The sequence below is a fragment of the Larus michahellis genome, chromosome 4, assembly GCF_964199755.1.
Source record: "Larus michahellis chromosome 4, bLarMic1.1, whole genome shotgun sequence".
In the NCBI taxonomy this organism is placed as follows: domain Eukaryota; kingdom Metazoa; phylum Chordata; class Aves; order Charadriiformes; family Laridae; genus Larus; species Larus michahellis.
Window position 1 is genome coordinate 76,634,967 of NC_133899.1, and position 16,629 is coordinate 76,651,595.

The following is a 16,629-nucleotide window of genomic DNA, read 5'->3' on the forward strand; positions in this document are numbered from 1 at the left end:
CATCATTCCTTCTCTTTTTCTGCCGTGCACGAGGCTGCTTGCATTGCTCGGGGGGTTGCGTCATGGAGAACCCTCAGTAATTCTTTCAGTGCTGGGAAGAGACGTTCCCCAGACAGCTGGGATTCGCCTGTCCCGGCAGCCAGCGTGCCTTAGCACCCAAGAAGGAAAGGATGGCGTTGGTCCTTTGGAGGAAAAGGAGCTGCACATCAGACTCATCCTACCCTCAGCCAGCTGCTGGGGCAGCAGGCAGGTACCTCGCAAGGAGTGACGCAAGCAGGAGCAGGAAAAAAACTGAAGGACATGTTTAAGCAACAAAGACCGGAGTATTTATATGAGAGAAATCTCTACAGTTTCACTTTTTTAAATGCTAGGCGGTCTGGTCTTGCCCACCGCTCTGTGTTGGCTGGACAACTGATGATGTTCTCTATATCAAAAACATGGGAGTTTGAGCAGATCGGTGGAGTCTATGTTACTGGGGCGGGTTACCTGGTTAAGCCTCATCAACTAGTAGGAAAGATCTCTGTTAAAGCTTCACCACCAGGACTGGTAAAGCTGGTGGTGTAGGTACTTCTCCTTCCCAGGTCAATATTTAAAGTGAAGGGATGATTATGGACAGGAGTAGCATATATATGATAAAGAAACCCGAAAGGCTGCTGTATCCCCCTCCCCCAGCTCTCGTTTCCCTCGAATCGCTTCTGATCACTGAAACTTCACCAGAAGAAGCAGGCACCTTTCCGGCACTGGCCATGTAGGTGCGCGTGTGCCTAGCTGCTGTTTTCACACCTCTGTAATGATTTCTGCTGCTTGTGGCAGGGATGAGAACAAGACCTGCACCAAACCACCTCACAAGAGGATGAGAGTCCTGGAGAGTCATCATATCTTCTTCCCAGTGAGCAACAGATTGGAAGCCTGCAATTTCTTGTCCCAGGGAGCTTGAAGTTCCCTTTCTTCCTCTGATAGCCAACCATGGGGTTTAGGTAATTTTTTTGGTACAAAATACTTCGACAAACTATAATTTAAAAAAGGCAAACCTTGTTCTGTATGTACATGCTGGCCATCTCATGACTTTTATTCCCATTTCACCTGCTGCTGGAGTTCCCCTGTAGGTTAGCGAGCGGGTAGCAGAGCCGGACACGCTCTTCTCCCAGAGCTCGAGCCGTGCGTAGCAGCAGGGGCTCCTGGCATCCTGCGATGGCATCCTGCTGTCGTTTTTGGAAGCAGGACAGCAGATACCTTCGACTCCTTGGTTTTTAGAAACACATTGCAGAAAAGTGCGGCATTACCATTTTGTTCAGAGTCGCAGAAATGACAGCACCAGGGATGGCTGAATGGAAGCAGTGAGACGGGCAGGTGGGAAGCGGGTTTTTTTGTTTGTGCCAACAAAAAATCCCTGTCCTGCAGTCAATGTGCTTATGCTTACCAGTTCCTAATTTGCAACTCACTATGGGCACATTACAGTTCTTGTGCAACCAGAACAAAACCCCAGGAACCTATTTGTAAGTGCTGCTGAGATTTACCCGGTGTTGGGAAGAGTAAGAGAAAGATTTTGGCAGGATAAGAGGATGGAGCTGAGCAGTGGGGATGCAAAGCCGGCAGCCAGGCTAGGAAACACCTGCGGACCTGCTGAGCCTTCCCAGGGCTTGCACAAGGGGAAGCTGGCTGTTATAAGCATGTCAACACTCAAACTCCGGTAGAAAAGAAGTCCTTATTGATGTAGGCATAGGCAAGAGGAAAAAAAATAAAGAGAGACCAAGGGTGCAAAGTTCAATATTTTATTGTGAATTGGCTCCAATTAATTGTCAAGCAAGCTCCACAAGTATCAATTAGTTCCACTAAGGTCACCAGGGCAAACGCAGTTTGGCTGCTTCTCCAGGCTGAGAGAGTTGGGGCTGTTCAGCCTGGAGAAGAGAAGGCTCCGGGGAGACCTTAGAGCAGCCTTCTGGTACCTAAGGGGGGCCTACAGGAAAGATGGGGAGGGACTCTTTATCAGGGAGTGCAGCAATAGGATGAGGGGTAATGGTTTTAAACTGAAGAAGGGTAGATTTAGAGTAGATATCAGGAAGAAATTTTTCACCATGAAAGAGGTGAGACACTGGAACAGGTTGCCCAGGGAAGCTGTGGATGCCCCACCCCTGGAGGCGTTCAAGACCAGGCTGGATGAGGCTTTGAGCAGCCTGGTCTAGTGGGAGGTGTCCCTGCCTATGGCAGGGGGTTGGAACTAGATGATCTTTAAGGTCCCTTCCAACCAAACCATTCTGTGATTCTCTATGGGTATGAGTTAGCTTGTGCTCACGTGTTACCCTTTTCCTTTTATTTTAGACAAACCCCCATCTCTTTCTGAGGATGTGGGCAGAGGGAGCAACCTAAGGCCAGGCGATTACCTGCAGGGCTGGGGAGCATCAACCCATGGCAGCTGCAAGAAGCCTCTTGTGCTGCTCTCCATCCTGCGCTGCCCGCGCACCGCTCAGGTCCTGCTCTGCCGGCGTGAGCATTAATTTCCCCTGAGGCTTTATGTGGGGCTCACCATGTGCCCGTGGGCAGCCCGACCACAGCTTGCTCACGAGCCAGGAGAGTTTTCCCTGTTCTGAGAGCAGCAGATGCTGTTTTTTCAACGTACTTCTCACGCAGAACTGCACGTGAGCAGCTTTGCACAGCAGCCGAGGATGCTCAGGGCTTCTGCAAATGGGGCTTTTCAGTACCCGGGGAAAAAAAAAAAAACCAACCCTGAAAGCACTTGTGAAAAGCACAGGTTAAGCAATTTACTGACTCTCTAGAGACATGTGGTGGTGAGGAGAGTGGGAATCTTTCAGCCTCGTGGTGTGCTGGCGTGGCTCCAGAATGTTTTGCTATTTCCTGCCCTCGTTGACTGTGTGTCTGCCAGTTCCCACTGCCGGCAAAATACAGCTTCCTCAGGCAACAGCCCCTTTGTCGTCCCTAAATAAGGGTTCTTCACCCGGTGTGCAAAAAAACCAATCAACCAATCAACACACTGAGTCGAGATATTTTTCTTTGTTTCAATTCTGCAGAATCGTGTGCCGGGCACTTCACAGCAGCCAGCACAGCACGCATTTCTGAGAGTCAAATATTTACAGTGATAAGATACAGCTGGTTGGTGAGCTGCAGTTCCTTTACCAACCCTCATCATACATATGCATTCAAGTTAATGTTTTAAACACTTTGGGAGATCCCCTTAATTAGCATGCTCATTATTTACAAGAGGGTGTGCGTTTTAGTATTATAATCTCCTAGGGCTCCTCTCGGACACGCTCTTACCTAGACTCCCTTCCAAAGGCTATATGTCTTGTCATCCTATACTCGGATCTGAGACCAGAAGTGTATTCCATTCCCTGCACGGGCCTTGTTTGCTTTCAGTAGGCGCTTGATACAGTAATCCTTCAACAATGCAATTTCTTTGATCTAAGTTTCGGTTAATTGTTCCTACATCTAGTCCAGGGGGATGTGCAAGGACACAATTAAGTTTAATTGTTTCCACATCTAGTCCAGGTGCTAAAGGGCCAATTAAATTTTAATTTCAGGAGTTCAGCTCAAGTTCAGTCAAAGTTCTATTACAATTTTATACAAAGTGCTTATGTAACTTTTAAACCATATGCTTTTGACGTTCTTTTTTGCAGCCTGGTCTAGTGGGAGGTGTCCCTGCCCATGTCAGGGGGGTTGGAACTAGATGATCTTTAAGGTCCCTTCCGACACAAACCATTCTACGATTCTATGACTCTATGACCTCAACTTTTTGCTGTGCAACTCTGATTCACGCCTGCAGCAAGCTCCTAAAGGAGATATTGCTGAGCAAATCCTTCCAAAGCCTTGTAAATTGGCAAATTTGGGTGGCCATTTGCAGCCCTGGGGTGGTAAGGAAGCCATCTCCTGCCATGGTAAAGCTGTGTTTCTGAGCTGCAGACATACGAAATAGTTTTTTAAGAAATAGTTGATGGGCATTTTTTTTCTTTTTAACTAGGTGCAGAAGCAAGGCATTTGCAAAAGCAGCTGGCTATAATTTTCTTCTAGATGTGCAGCCGGAGGTGGTAGGTGCTCCACGCAGGAGATCTCCACGAGCACGGCTGAAGGCCGGTAAGGCCAGAAGCTGCTTTGAATACATGGTCTGATCCCACATGCCCTGTGACTTTCACATGAGGAGTCATTGCAGTTCTCTCTTAAAATGCTATATTGGGGTGAAAAGGGATTTTTTTCTTTACTGTGCATTTCCTCTTCTGGGAGGCGGAGAGAGAATGAACCCTGCCAGCTGGGAGACGTAGCACGGGGTGGGACGGTGGAGGAGAGCGCGGGAGCAAGGAGGGGGAGCTCCGCAGCAGCTTCAGAGGCTGTTTTGGAAAAAAGCGCGTGTTTTGCAGCTCTGGCCATGGCTGCCAAACCCATGACCAGTTGCAGGCCTGCCAGTGAGGCTGCTCCACTCCCCGCCGCGCCGTCACTCTCACCCACCAGCACAAATCCGGTGCCATCTTTAGTCACCCGGCGTTTTGGGGGTCTGTCAGACAAAGTAACGCCTGGAGGTAAACTGCATTCTACCCCTGCCAGGAAAAAAAAACCCTGTCTTTTTATCTGGAAGAGATACAGGGTGGTCACTCAGCTTGTGAGGAATCGTCAGATCTTGGCAGAAATACTTTCAGCTGAGCCCAGAGGTGCCCACCCACGGCTAGTACCCCCCCGTCTACCAGATGCTATTCCTTTAGACTCCGGCAGGCGAAAAGGGTCCTTCCCAGCATTTTTGCCAGGAAGATGTATATCCCTGCATTGCTCTCCCTGGAGTCTCTGGCAGCCAGCTAGCCGGGTTGTTTATGTTATCCCAAGGCAAAATCCCCCCTCTCTCCCCTCAGCATCACTAAGTGCTATTGTTTAACCCCCGTGTGCACCAGCTTGCTCACGGACGTGCTGGCTTTCTTTTTAGCCCCGTTACACCAGCAATAAGCTATTCCAGTCTTTATTCACCTACTGATGAATTATACATTGATCATACAATAGAAGCTCTCTGCATCGATGGGCTGGGCTCTTGCTCTCCCAAATGACACCTCGCAAAGCACAGCTAAGCCCAGCTGCGGCTCGGCCCTCTCTGACGCCCGGAGAAAAATGAACGTTCACTTTCTGGGCTTGCGAGCGGCAGAGCCTGAGCCGAGAAGAGGGAGAGTCTGGTCCGGATGGGGAAACACGCTCGGGTTTGCTGTCCCTCTGTCACAGCTCCGGCGGGATCCGATGCTGTCCTTCCCCACCCACCCCCCCCCTTCCTCCTCCTCTTTATATAACCTGACCCATCACCATAGATACGTTGACATAAATATTTAAAGATGGCAGAGAGACAGACCGCGCAGACGGGAATCATTTGTTGAGTTCATTAGAAACAGAAGCTTCAGGCACAGCTACAGGTCTCTGCTTGCTGCATCCCCCCCAAAAGGCTGCGAGGCAAAAGCAACACCCCCCCCTCCCCCCACAGGCTATCATGGTGCTTTGGCTGAATTTGGAGAGCTGGGAACAGGGATTTTCGGATGGGCAGATGCCAGCTGCTCCCACTGGGGCACAGAAAAGATATGCTGGAGGTGTCACCTTAGGTACATGGACGAGATTGTTAGTATTATCTTTCCCACTCAAAATGAAGGTGTTGGTGGTCTCCCCAGGGGTGCCAGCGGCCCTTTCCCGAGGCGATGGAGCTCCACCTTCCCATGGCCCTAGGCCAGTCCATGTCCTGCATCTTGCCCATGCCCAGTCCCTGCCTTGTGTGGGCTGCCTACGAAGTTATTCTTATGCCTTCTGGGACTATTATCCTCCCGCAGGATTAATTTCTGGCCTTCTTTTCATGCATCTCCAAAATGTCCTATTTAAAGATCTTTGGTCATGCTGTTGTTGTTTGGGTTTGTTTTTTTTTTTTCCACCACAGGTAAATTGGAAATGCAGGCTATATCTCTGTCATATTCTCTACAGAAAATAAGATGCGGTGGTTAGAAGCTAACCAGGACCTCACCCGTAAAATGGCATGCGTTTGATTCCCATGGTTTGCCCATCATTTTTGTGCTGGCTGTGAGGAGGGCAGGGGGGTTGCCACGCAAACCCAAGCCATGCAGCCAGAGTAGCACACCAGTGGCCATCCTGCGGTCCCTGGCAGGCGAGGGGCTCCCATCTGCTCCCCAAATCCCCTGGCGACCCTGGATGTCAGGTGCTTGGAGCCTGCCTTGAGGCTAATTGCTTCACACACTGGTAGCCAGCTCTTTAGGCACACGTAGGAGGTGGGGAGGATGCGGGTTTGTCCTCTCCTCTCACCTCCCTCCATCGCTTTTTGTAAAACACAAGTGTTTGTTAAGGTGGAGCTGCTGGAGCATCTCCCTGGGAGAAGCAGGCTCGAAGTCCCGGGGACTGGGCTCGCCGAGTCCTGCTGGTGAGGGACGGAGGCTAAACCCGGGGCTGGGAGGCAGCTCAAGCCACATCTGCTCTAATGGGCCCTGGTGAGTCACACCCACAGCCGTCAGCCGTGCCAAAAACCCACAAGCATGACACTGACTTTTATAAACAGGTTCACAAAAAAAAACAACCCCAACCGACCGACCAACAACCCAGCAGACAGAGGAAAAACTCTGCACGCGCCTCCGCTCTCTGCTGCTTCACTCTGCCTGACGACCCGATGGCGAGAGCAATTCAAACAGCTGCTCTGGTGCGGGCAGGGGGATTTTTATTTTTTTTTTTTTTATTTGGGGCTTTGGGGCTTTTTAAAAATCTTTTTTTAGGGTTTTCTTTTTTCTTTCAGTGATGCGAGGCTCTGGAGGTAGGTGGCTTCTTTGCAGACCTGCCTGCAGCTGGCTGCTCTGTAGACGTCTGCGGGCGTACCGCCCAGCACGCCAACTGAGCCCGTCCTCCTAAAGAGGGAAGTCATCAGCCCTATTCATAGCGCTCACACTCGATACCAGCATGTGACACCGACACATGAACTGAATTTGTGCAAATTAGTTTTACTTATTTATACGGCAGCATTTTATAAAGAGCTGATAAAGCCGCTGAGTGTCTTTGAACGGCAGTTTTGGTACTCTGTGGACTGTACGGCAAGCAGTACAGCATGACAAACAGATAGATAACATCTGAAATCACACGTAATCTTGGGAAACAATATATGTTATCTTGTCACTCTGGTGGTTTTTTTCTTTCTGTACGTTAAGGTCAAAGTGTTCAAATGTACCCCGCTGAGCCGCTTAAAAAAAAACGCAAACCAAACTAAAAAATATTTGGGCAAAGCTTGAAATCCTTTTCCTCTTGCAAGTTTTGGAGAGGAATTTCTTGGTACGGCCGGTTAGAACCATAGAGTCATAGAATGTGTTGGGTTGGAAGGGACATTTAAAGGTCACCTAGTCCAGCCCCCCTGCAGTGAGCAGGGACGTGTTCAACCAGATCAGGGTAACAGATGGGTAAACCCAGCTTAGACTGTGACTGGGAGCTCCTCGCTGCAGGAGGTGGTGGGGTTGTGGCCCTGCTCCCCCTGACAGAGCCACATCTGTACCTCAGCCCTGGGCAGCACGGGGCTCCAACACAGCCTTAAGGAAGGACCCAGAAACTAAACTGAAAAGGTTTATTTCTCATTTTCCTTTTTTTTTTTTCACTTCCCATCAGAAGAGAAATAAAGGACAAAAGCAACAGTGGAAAAAAAAGAAAAGAAAAGAAAAGAAAAGAAAAGAAAAGAAAAGAAAAGAAAAGAAAAGAAAAGAAAAGAAAAGAAAAGAAAAGAAAAGAAAAGAAAAGAAAAGAAAAGAAAAGAAAAGAAAAGAAAAGAAAAGAAAAGAGAAAAGAAAGGCAATCCTGAGCTCCCTAGAAGTAGTTTCAATGCCAACTTTGTGGCAGTGATTGCAGCTGGGGTTGCCCACTCTCCAGCGCACAAAAGTTGATTTGAGAGTTGTTTTCCTTCGTAGCCAGCAGTGCCACCGCTGTTGGAGGCCTTATCGGTTTGCAGCTCGTTCCTTCCTCTCCCTCACACAGATTGTCCAAGCGGCATCTCCGAGAGTTTTTCTGGAAACAGCTACCTAAGTGCACGAGAGGCTCCTTGTAGCCTCCTATCTTCTACCTCTCTGTTTGGTTGGGGTGGGGTATTTTTGTTTTAATATTTACAGCCGGAAAGGACGGAAGTGTGGGAAAAAAGATCTTGTGGGATGCTACGATGTAGCAAGTGAGCAGATTCGGGATCCTGCCCTCATCCTTTGGATTGATGAGCAGGAACCACAGAGGATTACAGCTATTGCTGTAACCAGATGGGTCATACTGATAATTTGGGATAGCAGTTACACGCATAAATAGCCTTGTGAACCTCCGGCTTCGTTGGTAAGGCTGGATGAGTGAATGTGGCTTAGAGACAAAAGGTTTATGCATCCATGGCAAGCCCGCAATCAGGGACGTACTCAGCATAAGTAATTGGGGAACGGGGCCAACTTCTATTCATCCCGGTCCCCGCCACCACGGAGCCCCGCGTACTGTTACCGAGGGGCAAAGAAGGGTTTGACGAGCACAGTGAAGCCCTGGACCAACTCATCCCTGAGGGCAATGGCATGATTTTGGAACAAGTGGACTCATTTTCAGCGTACATGTGTAGTAAACGCGTGCTTACCTAACAGCGCATTCCTGCTTACGGGATGCACGGCAGGGAAGGCTCCATCGAGTGTGAAAATTTGCGGCTCGGAAGCTGCTCCCTGAAATGCTTTTGCTAGAGGAAAGTGCCCAGGCAGAAAGAGGGCAGGTTTCCACGTACGATGCTGCAGGTGGGTGCCAAGTTCATATTTAGCATGGTAAGGTCCCAGCCTTTGCCGGAGCTGCTGGCTGCTGCCTTTACCAGAAATCCTCTTATGCTCTGATGATGTGACTTACTGTCCTGCCCCTAGAAGAAGTGAATGAGCTTGATGGAAGCATAATGTAGGGTGAGAGCAATTGCATAAGCAAGTGGGCCAAAGTGGGGTTTGGCCAAAAGATTGGGCAATTTCATCATGCTTCTGTCGCACAGCTTTGTGGGGTTTTTAACCAAAACGTAACTAAAATTTTTAAGCCATAGTGTGAAGCTTACTTGAACTGTCAACACTTGTAGCCCAAATCTCTTTGGTGGGCAGACCTGGAGCCGCAAAGTTGCTCATGCGACCCAATAACTGAGGGAAAATGTCCTGAGTGGTTCTGCTGAACTTGATGCAATCGCTTGCAGCAATAAAGCCACAAGCTTAGGCAAAAAATTTTCGGCAAGTCAGAGCTTAGGATAAAATAGGAGGGGGAAACAAATGAGGAAAAACTTCTCTGCATTTCAAACTGCGAGTTTTAATGAAAAAATCCTTTTTTTTTTTTTTGGCAGGGGAGTGGGGGGAATGTCCCTTCATGGGTGCACCCTAAAACTTCTGTATATAGAAACAGATATCCAGTTGCACCCCACACCCGTTCACAGCGGTTTCTCCCTGCATCCATTCACAGCAGTTTCTCCCCCCATCCAGGGCTGCCTGATGAGGTTTAGGGGACACTGGTGAGGTTTAAGAGAGATGGGTTTAGGAGAGAGCGGTGCTACAGCCCCCCCAGCAACCCTCCCTGTGGTTGCCACTTGCGTGTAGGAAACCCTTTGCTCTGAGCTGCCCCTGGCGGGTGGGCAAAAAGAAGAAAAAAGGATAATACAAACACAGACACCAAAAGAAAGGAAAAAAGAAAGCGGGATAATAGGAAAAAAGGGGGAAAGGAAAAAAGGGATAATAGAAAAAAAGGGGGAAAAGAAAAAAGGGAAAGAGGGGGGAAAAGAAAAAAGGAGAAAGAAAAAAGAAAAAAGGAAGAAGGAAAAAGAAACAAGATAAAGAAAAAAGTGAGAAGAAAAAAGAAAAAAGGAGGAAGAAAAAAGGAAAGAAGAAAAAAGAAAAAAGGAAAAAATAAAGAAAAAAGGAGGAAGAAAAAGGAAAAAACAAAAAAGAAAAAAGGAAAAAATAAAGAAAAAAGAAAAAAGGAAATAGAAAAAAGGAAAAAGAAAAAATAAAGAAAAAAGAAAAAGGAAAATAAAAAAGGAAAAAAGGAAAAAGGGCAAAAGAAGCAGAGGCCCCCCCACGTTTCGGGCGGGAGGGGGGCGGTGTGTGCCGACCCCCCGTCCCCGTGATGGGGCGTGTCCAGGGGCGTGTCCAGGGGCGGGGCGCCCGGGGGAGGGGCGGGGCCTGTTTTCCCCGCCCGCGCCGCCGCCGCCGCCGCCCGGGAGCAGAGATTGAGGGAAGCCTCCGCCGCCGCCGCCGCCCGCCTCGCCCGCGCCGCCATGGGGGTGGAAGGCTGCACCAAGTGCATCAAATACCTCCTCTTCGTCTTCAACTTCATCTTCTGGGTGAGGCCCGGGGCGGGGGCGCTGGAGACGGGATTGGGGGGGGGGGCGCTGAGCCACCCCAGCGCTTGAAATAACGGGGCTCCAATATGGCTCGTCTGCCCGCGCCTGCTTTTAACCTCTTATACCCCCCCGCCCAGCGTTAAAACTGGGATATGCCTTAGGGGTTGTTTTTTTTAGGGCAAGGGGGTGTCTGCTTATGCTTTGATTATTTTTTTTTATGCGTGTATATATATATATTTATTTATTTGCACGTGCATATCTATTTATATTTTTTATATATATATGTGTCTATAGGCATCCTTTCCGAGAGGAAAGGGCGGGGGGTGCCTTGCTCCCGCCTGAGGCGGCGGGGGGGGGGTGGCCGAGCTGGCTTGGGGCGGGGGCCGCAGCGGGTCGTTGTCCCCTCCGGGGGCTGCTGCTCCCAAACCCCCTGTTGCTGGGGGTCTGCGCTGGGAACAGCGGCGTTTCTCAGCCCGGCGAGGAGGGAGGGATGGAGGGATGCCGCCAGGCGGAGGGAGGAGAGGCGCTGGCCCAGCCGCCCGCCGCAGAGGAGCCGGAGAGGAGAGGGTGGCCAAAAAATCACGGGCCATCAGGGCTGGTGTTGCTTTCGGGGGGCGAACGGGGCTCGATGGCGCTGGCACAGCGTCGGGACCCAGCCTCGACGCCCACGTTTGGGTCGTGCCCGAGCTGGGGGACCGCCGTCTCCGCCGCCTGGGAAGTTATTTTAGGATGCAAATTTTACCCAGGCTGGAGAGGTTGCCTTTCCTGAGAAAGTTTCTCATGAAATAATCCATCCAGACACGCGGCTAATAGAGCAAAAAGCGGCATATCCCGGTTTCCCTGCAAACCGGGTTTGTCCCGGTTAGAAACCCCCTCCGGCAGCGAGGGGCTGGCGCGGCAAGAAACGCTTTTTCCCCGCTGCTGTGCCTGGGAGCGACGAAATGTGCCCAAGCAGGCTGCTTTTTTTATTATGATTATTTTTTAAATAGGCTGTTTTCCATTCCCCAAAATGCTGTTTTTCTCGCAAGCGAGCCCAGCCCCTCCCCTTGGAGGCACGGCACCGCTGGCCGAGCGCTGGCTGCGTCCCCTTGTCCGACATCCCGCTCTGCCGACGAGGAATTTTGGGGGGGGGGGGGGGTGTCTTAATGTTTTGATGTTTTCTCACAGCAGCGAACGCAGCCAGGAGGGCTGAAGAGGTGGGGAGGGGGGCAATGCCTTCCAGAGCAAACCCGGCCTCAGCACCGGGAGCCTCCGCCTGCCGCCTCCTCCCCGGGGGTGCCCGGTGAAGCTCCTGGCGGGGGGGGGGGGGGGGGGGGGTCCCCACCTCTGGGAGGTGTGGGGTGTCCCGCTGCGTGGGAGCGAGCGCCGTCAAATACGGCCTGATTTCAGGCCTTTTCGCCTTGTTTCTGGGTATAACACTGACCAAGGGAGAGATGACGAGCTGTGACGACAGCGGTGTTAATTGATACCTGATGCGTTGCCAGCTGCAAGATGAATGCGGGACAGTCCTTGGGGGATTTTTTTTTTTTTTTTTTTTTTTTTTAACCTCTTCCTCCACCCTTAAAATGGCAGGACGGAGGCGGGTAGGCTTTTCTCTGAAGTGTGGTTCCTTCCCGAGTTATCATGCTTATCCTGGGATTTTTTCTTCTCTTCTGGTCCTAATTTCCTGCCATTCTTGTCGCCGAAGCTGCCGGGTGTGGATGCGAGGGAGGAAGGGTCCCCTGGGCGGCAGGAAGGATGCAGGGGGGCTCTGCACAGCCCCCGCTCCTGAGCAAGCTCGCTCCCTCGCCCCGGTGCGCGCTTCCAAAACAGCTCATCTTTTACAAACGGGCGTTTTCCTTCCAAGAGGAATAGCCCATCGCTTTGATTTCCCTGTTAAGGACTTTGGGTGCTTTGTCCCTACCCCTCTGGAGGGAGCCTGACGCCCACTCCCTGGGAGCATCAGGCCGGGGTGGGGGATACTCCAGCTCCTCCCGAGGAGGGGGTGCCTGTGAGCTGCGACCCACCGGCTCGCAAAACACCTCCCGGTGCTGGGCTCGCCTGCTGCCGGACCCCTCGGACAGCCTTTGGTGTGGGTGGGGAGCCGGAGCTCTGTTAGGCTTAACGATGTTTTCAGTGAGGCTGGGCAGCTGAAGGCTGGTTGAACACCAAATCTTAGAGTTTTCAAGCCCTTTTGTCTTGTTTTATAAACCAGTAGTCAAGGGGAGTTTTAGGTTTACCACCACGCGAAGGCGGTAGCAGGCAATCTTGCGTCCCCAGCTGGGGAGGGATGCCTTGGTCGCCACCGAAGCGCGAAGGTCCTTTTTACAGGGTGGTGTTTAAAGGCTGGCTTAAAGGCTGCGGGGTGGCCGCGTCAGGAGCCCAGCTCTGACCCAGGGGGAGATGTGAGAGGGGGCTCTCGCAGCCCTGTGGTCCTGCCAGCTGGTTAGCAACGCAAGGGCCGCTGGGCTCCTTGTGCTCATTTGCTTATCATTTGCCTCGTGCCCAGACGAGGTCGGGCGCTGTTGGTGAAAAAAAGCAGGAGGAACGGAGCCCATAGTTTGGCAGGCTCCTCACTGTGCTGCAGGGGAGCTTGCTCCAGTGCCCAAGAGGAAGAAAGGAAGCAATTCTCAGCCTTATCGGTGTTAACAAATAAGAAAGAAACTCCGATAACTTTTTAAAGTGGCCCGGCTGTCCTGCCGGAGTGTAAATAAACTGACACCCCTCTGGTTTCCCCCCAGCTCCTTCCTTCCCCTGGCAGTGCAGGGGGAGTTTCACAAAGCTGCCGTGTTGAAGAGCAAAAGGAAAAGGCAGCCCCGCTACCAGCTCCCTGGTGCGCCTCGTCAGCCCTCTCTGCCCGAGGTGTTTCGGTTTTATTTTATCTGTGGGAGTTGTTTTTCCTTTGCACGTGCATTTTTTGAGAAGATGCCAGGGTTACGTGCTCAGTCCAGGGTGGCTCTCGAGGAGGGGGCAGCGGCCACTGCATGGACCACACGTACAAACGTGTGCCCGTCCCAGGAGAGAAAGCGTCCCCAACGTGTTTCACAGTGGCATCCGCTGACCAAAGTGGTGGACGAGGCCACAGGCAGCACCTGGGGACCTCACATGGTTCATAAAACACAGGGCAGGTGAGACAAGCTTTTCTGTGCTTCAAAGGTGGGGTGGCCAGTGGCGAGGGGATGCTCCCGGCCCAGGGGGGGACTCTTTATCAGGGAATGGACCGATAGGACAAGGGGTAACGGTTTCAAACTGAAAGAGGGGAGATTTAGATTAGATATCAGGAAGGAATTCTTTACTGTGAGGGTAGTGAGACACTGGAACAGGTTGCCCAGGGAAGCTGTTGGTGCCCCATCCCTGGAAGTGTTCAAGGCCAGGCTGGATGGGGCTTTGAGCAGCCTGGTCTAGTGGGAGGTGTCCCTGCCCAGGGCAGGGGGGTTGGAACAAGGTGATCTTTAAGGTTCCTTCCAACCCAAACCATTCTGTGATTTTTCTGCCCTGCGAGAGGGAGCAGTAGCTGAATCCATTACTGGGCGGTTTTGGGGGTGCGGTGGGCAGTCCCAGCTCACCCTCCAGCCCAGCCCCGTCTGGGCTGGACACGTGGTGGGATGGAGCTGCTCCTCCATCCCACTCTCAATAGACGGATGGACTTCCACTGCTCTCCTCGATTATCCCAGTCCAATAGCAGAGCTCAGTGCATGGGGCTGAACTGACCACCACTTGCAAAGAGTCCCTGGAGAGGCCGAAGGAAGCCAGAGAGCTATTTTAAAATGTAATTAAACATAACCAAGGAGAAATTGGCTTGCTTGGAGAAGGATCGCCCGGCTTATTAGCTAACACAGCCCGTGGCCACCTTCCAGGTCCAGAGCACACCACTGACTTCCCTACCAGAGAGGTGTCTAATTAAAAAGAAGAGCTTGCTCTTAATGCCACTTTCCAGGTACCACGTAACGCTTTCTCTTGCTTGTGTTGAGGGGAGGTGGTGCAGTCGGGTGCAAAGGGGAGGAAGGGCAAGACCAGAGGGAAGGTGGAAGTGAAAGTCTGTCTCAACAGTGGGGATCAAAAGGGAAGGGGTGGTGGAGTAGAGTGTTTTCTTGTGCAACACTGGAAAATCTGTCTGCTGTCCCCTGGAGTCCGCAAACCACGCACAAAGATATTTGGTGACGAGAGGTGACGGTGGAGGGAGGTGGCAGCTCTCTGTGGTGGTGGTCCCACGGTGACAACTCCGCTGAGCGGCTCGTGACCCTCCCAATGTGACGAGGAGGGTGGCTGGGTACCACTGCTCATGGGTTTAAACGGAGAATGGAAGAGCTGGTGGTTCACACGGCATGCGGCTCTGGAGCACGGGCTTGAAATAACTTCCTGGACTAACAAATCACTGGCGTTCTGTGCAGGCCGAGGACCAAGAGCTGCTGAAACGCTATTAGTGGTAGCGGCTGGCAGGCTGCGGAGCGCGGGGTTTGCTTTGGTTGTTGCTCTCCCTGGGAATCACAGAGAGCCTGGGCAGCAAGGATGTGGTGCTGGCCCAGCATCTCCTCCACCGACTCTGGGTTCGGTATCCTGGAACGATAAGCAAGATATTTCCACGTGTGTTTGACCCTGCAGCTATTTAGTGTCTGTCTTTGAAGGGCGAGGGAGAGGTTTTCTTCGTAGGCTCAGTACGTGATCCTAAGTTTTCCTGCTGATGGCTCGCTGGGATGTGTTTCTGGGATCTCTGTCAAGCGAACGCATTCCTGCCATCGCCTATGAAACCTCTTCTGAAGCGCAAGGTTATTTAAGCAGGTCTTTTGAAGACACCGGTGCCCTGCCCTATGGGGGTACCCGATTTCAGTTAATGGGCTGGGGCTGCAGTCGCGACGAGGGAGCATCACTGGTGGCTGGAGGGGGGATTGCTCTGTTTTCCTGAGGTTATTCTTCTGTCAACCACGGTAATGCTTACCTCCTGCAAGAACGTTAACCCACGTACGATGCCTTGAGGAACACTTTGATCCTGTGCTCTGCAATTACCTTCCACTGTACTGTTAAAAAGGGAAAGCAGTTGTATTACCGTTGTAGTTAAACACTTATGTACGGGGCCAAATTAATTTTAAAGCAATATCTGAAATTGTTTTCCTCTCTGCCGAGGGCGATTAGGCCCTATTGGTAGATGTCAATGTATAGTGATACTTCTATCCGCAGCGGGGATCAGGCTGCGGCAGGCGGGCAGCAGCGAGCAGGAGGACCCCGCTCCTGGATTTTGGTGCCGGATTCCCGCTCTCCTCCCATCCATCAAGCTTTATTTGGCCTCTGGCATGCCGTTCCTCCGGGAGTGTTCCTCTGGAGCTTGTTTTGAAAAGCCCCGCAGTGTTGTGGGGCTGGTAACTATAGGCACCAGTGGAGAATTTCGCCCCGGCCGGCGGCTCTATTAATAGCGCCTGCTGGAAGGTGGCGGCGGCTGCGCTGCTGGGAGCGGAGCAGGGGATGCAGGCTGCCTTCCTCCTCCTCCTGCCTGCAGAGCACGGAGCTCTTCCCAAACGCCTTGTCTGCCGTTCCTGGGCAGACCTTGCCGCAAACTTTCAGCCTGAGCTTTGGGGAAAGACCTGGCCTGCGCTTTCTAAGAAGAGTCCCGTCTCTTGCTGCAGTTTGCGAGTGCCTGTGCGGCGCTCGGCTTTCACAGAGCTCAGAGGAAGCTTTTAGCTGTGGGGCTGCCTACCTGCAACCGCCTTTGCCTGATTTCCGTCACTTCCCCTCCTTACACCCTCCCCCCAAAAAAGCCTTGCACGGGGAGGGGGTGTCCTGACGTGTTGGTGCTCTGGGGCATCCCACAGTCCACCCCGACAAGCAGCGCGGGGACGGTCTGCAGCGCTTCTCGCCTTAAAATTTTAAGTGAATTCTTGGCGTGAAGTCCCGCTGCTCTATAGCATGGAGTCCGTCGCAGCGCCAGAGCAAAGCTGCCAGGTTTGTGGGCTGCCGTGCAGCTCTCGGCCCCCTGCTGCACCCCGAGCCCTCCCAGCGCTTCTGCGAGGCGCGTCTATTTGCGGTAGAAAAGAAATTCAACTTCTGCTTTCCAGAAAGCGAGGCGCAGGGTGCAGTCAGGCCCGGCGCCGCCCGTACGTGTGTGTCTGTCTGCCGCCACCAGCCATGTGCTGCTCCCCTGCCCGCCTCCGTCCTCCTGCCAAACCCGCAAGGTGCTAGCACACATCTTGCAAGGGCTTCTATTGCCCTTCTAAAGGTAATTTCCATCAAGTTACGAATTTCTAGCTCCTCCCCTTTTTCCCCCCACTCGTGCTCGGTGGGGTGGCAAAGTGATGTTATTCACGCCACGCGTAATGTAGAATATGGTATCTGCTGCT

General features: G+C 51.9%; 1 protein-coding gene across 1 annotated transcript in view; it reads left to right on the forward strand.

Moving 5' to 3' along the window:
* Window positions 1-10,128: 10,128 nt before the first annotated feature.
* Window positions 10,129-16,629, forward strand: part of CD81 (CD81 molecule) — a 33,201-nt gene continuing 26,700 nt past the window's right edge. The window contains exon 1 of the mRNA XM_074585715.1: window positions 10,129-10,321. Coding sequence (XP_074441816.1) covers window positions 10,256-10,321 — 66 coding nt within the window. The 5' untranslated portion in view covers window positions 10,129-10,255. The remainder of the gene's footprint in view (window positions 10,322-16,629) is intronic.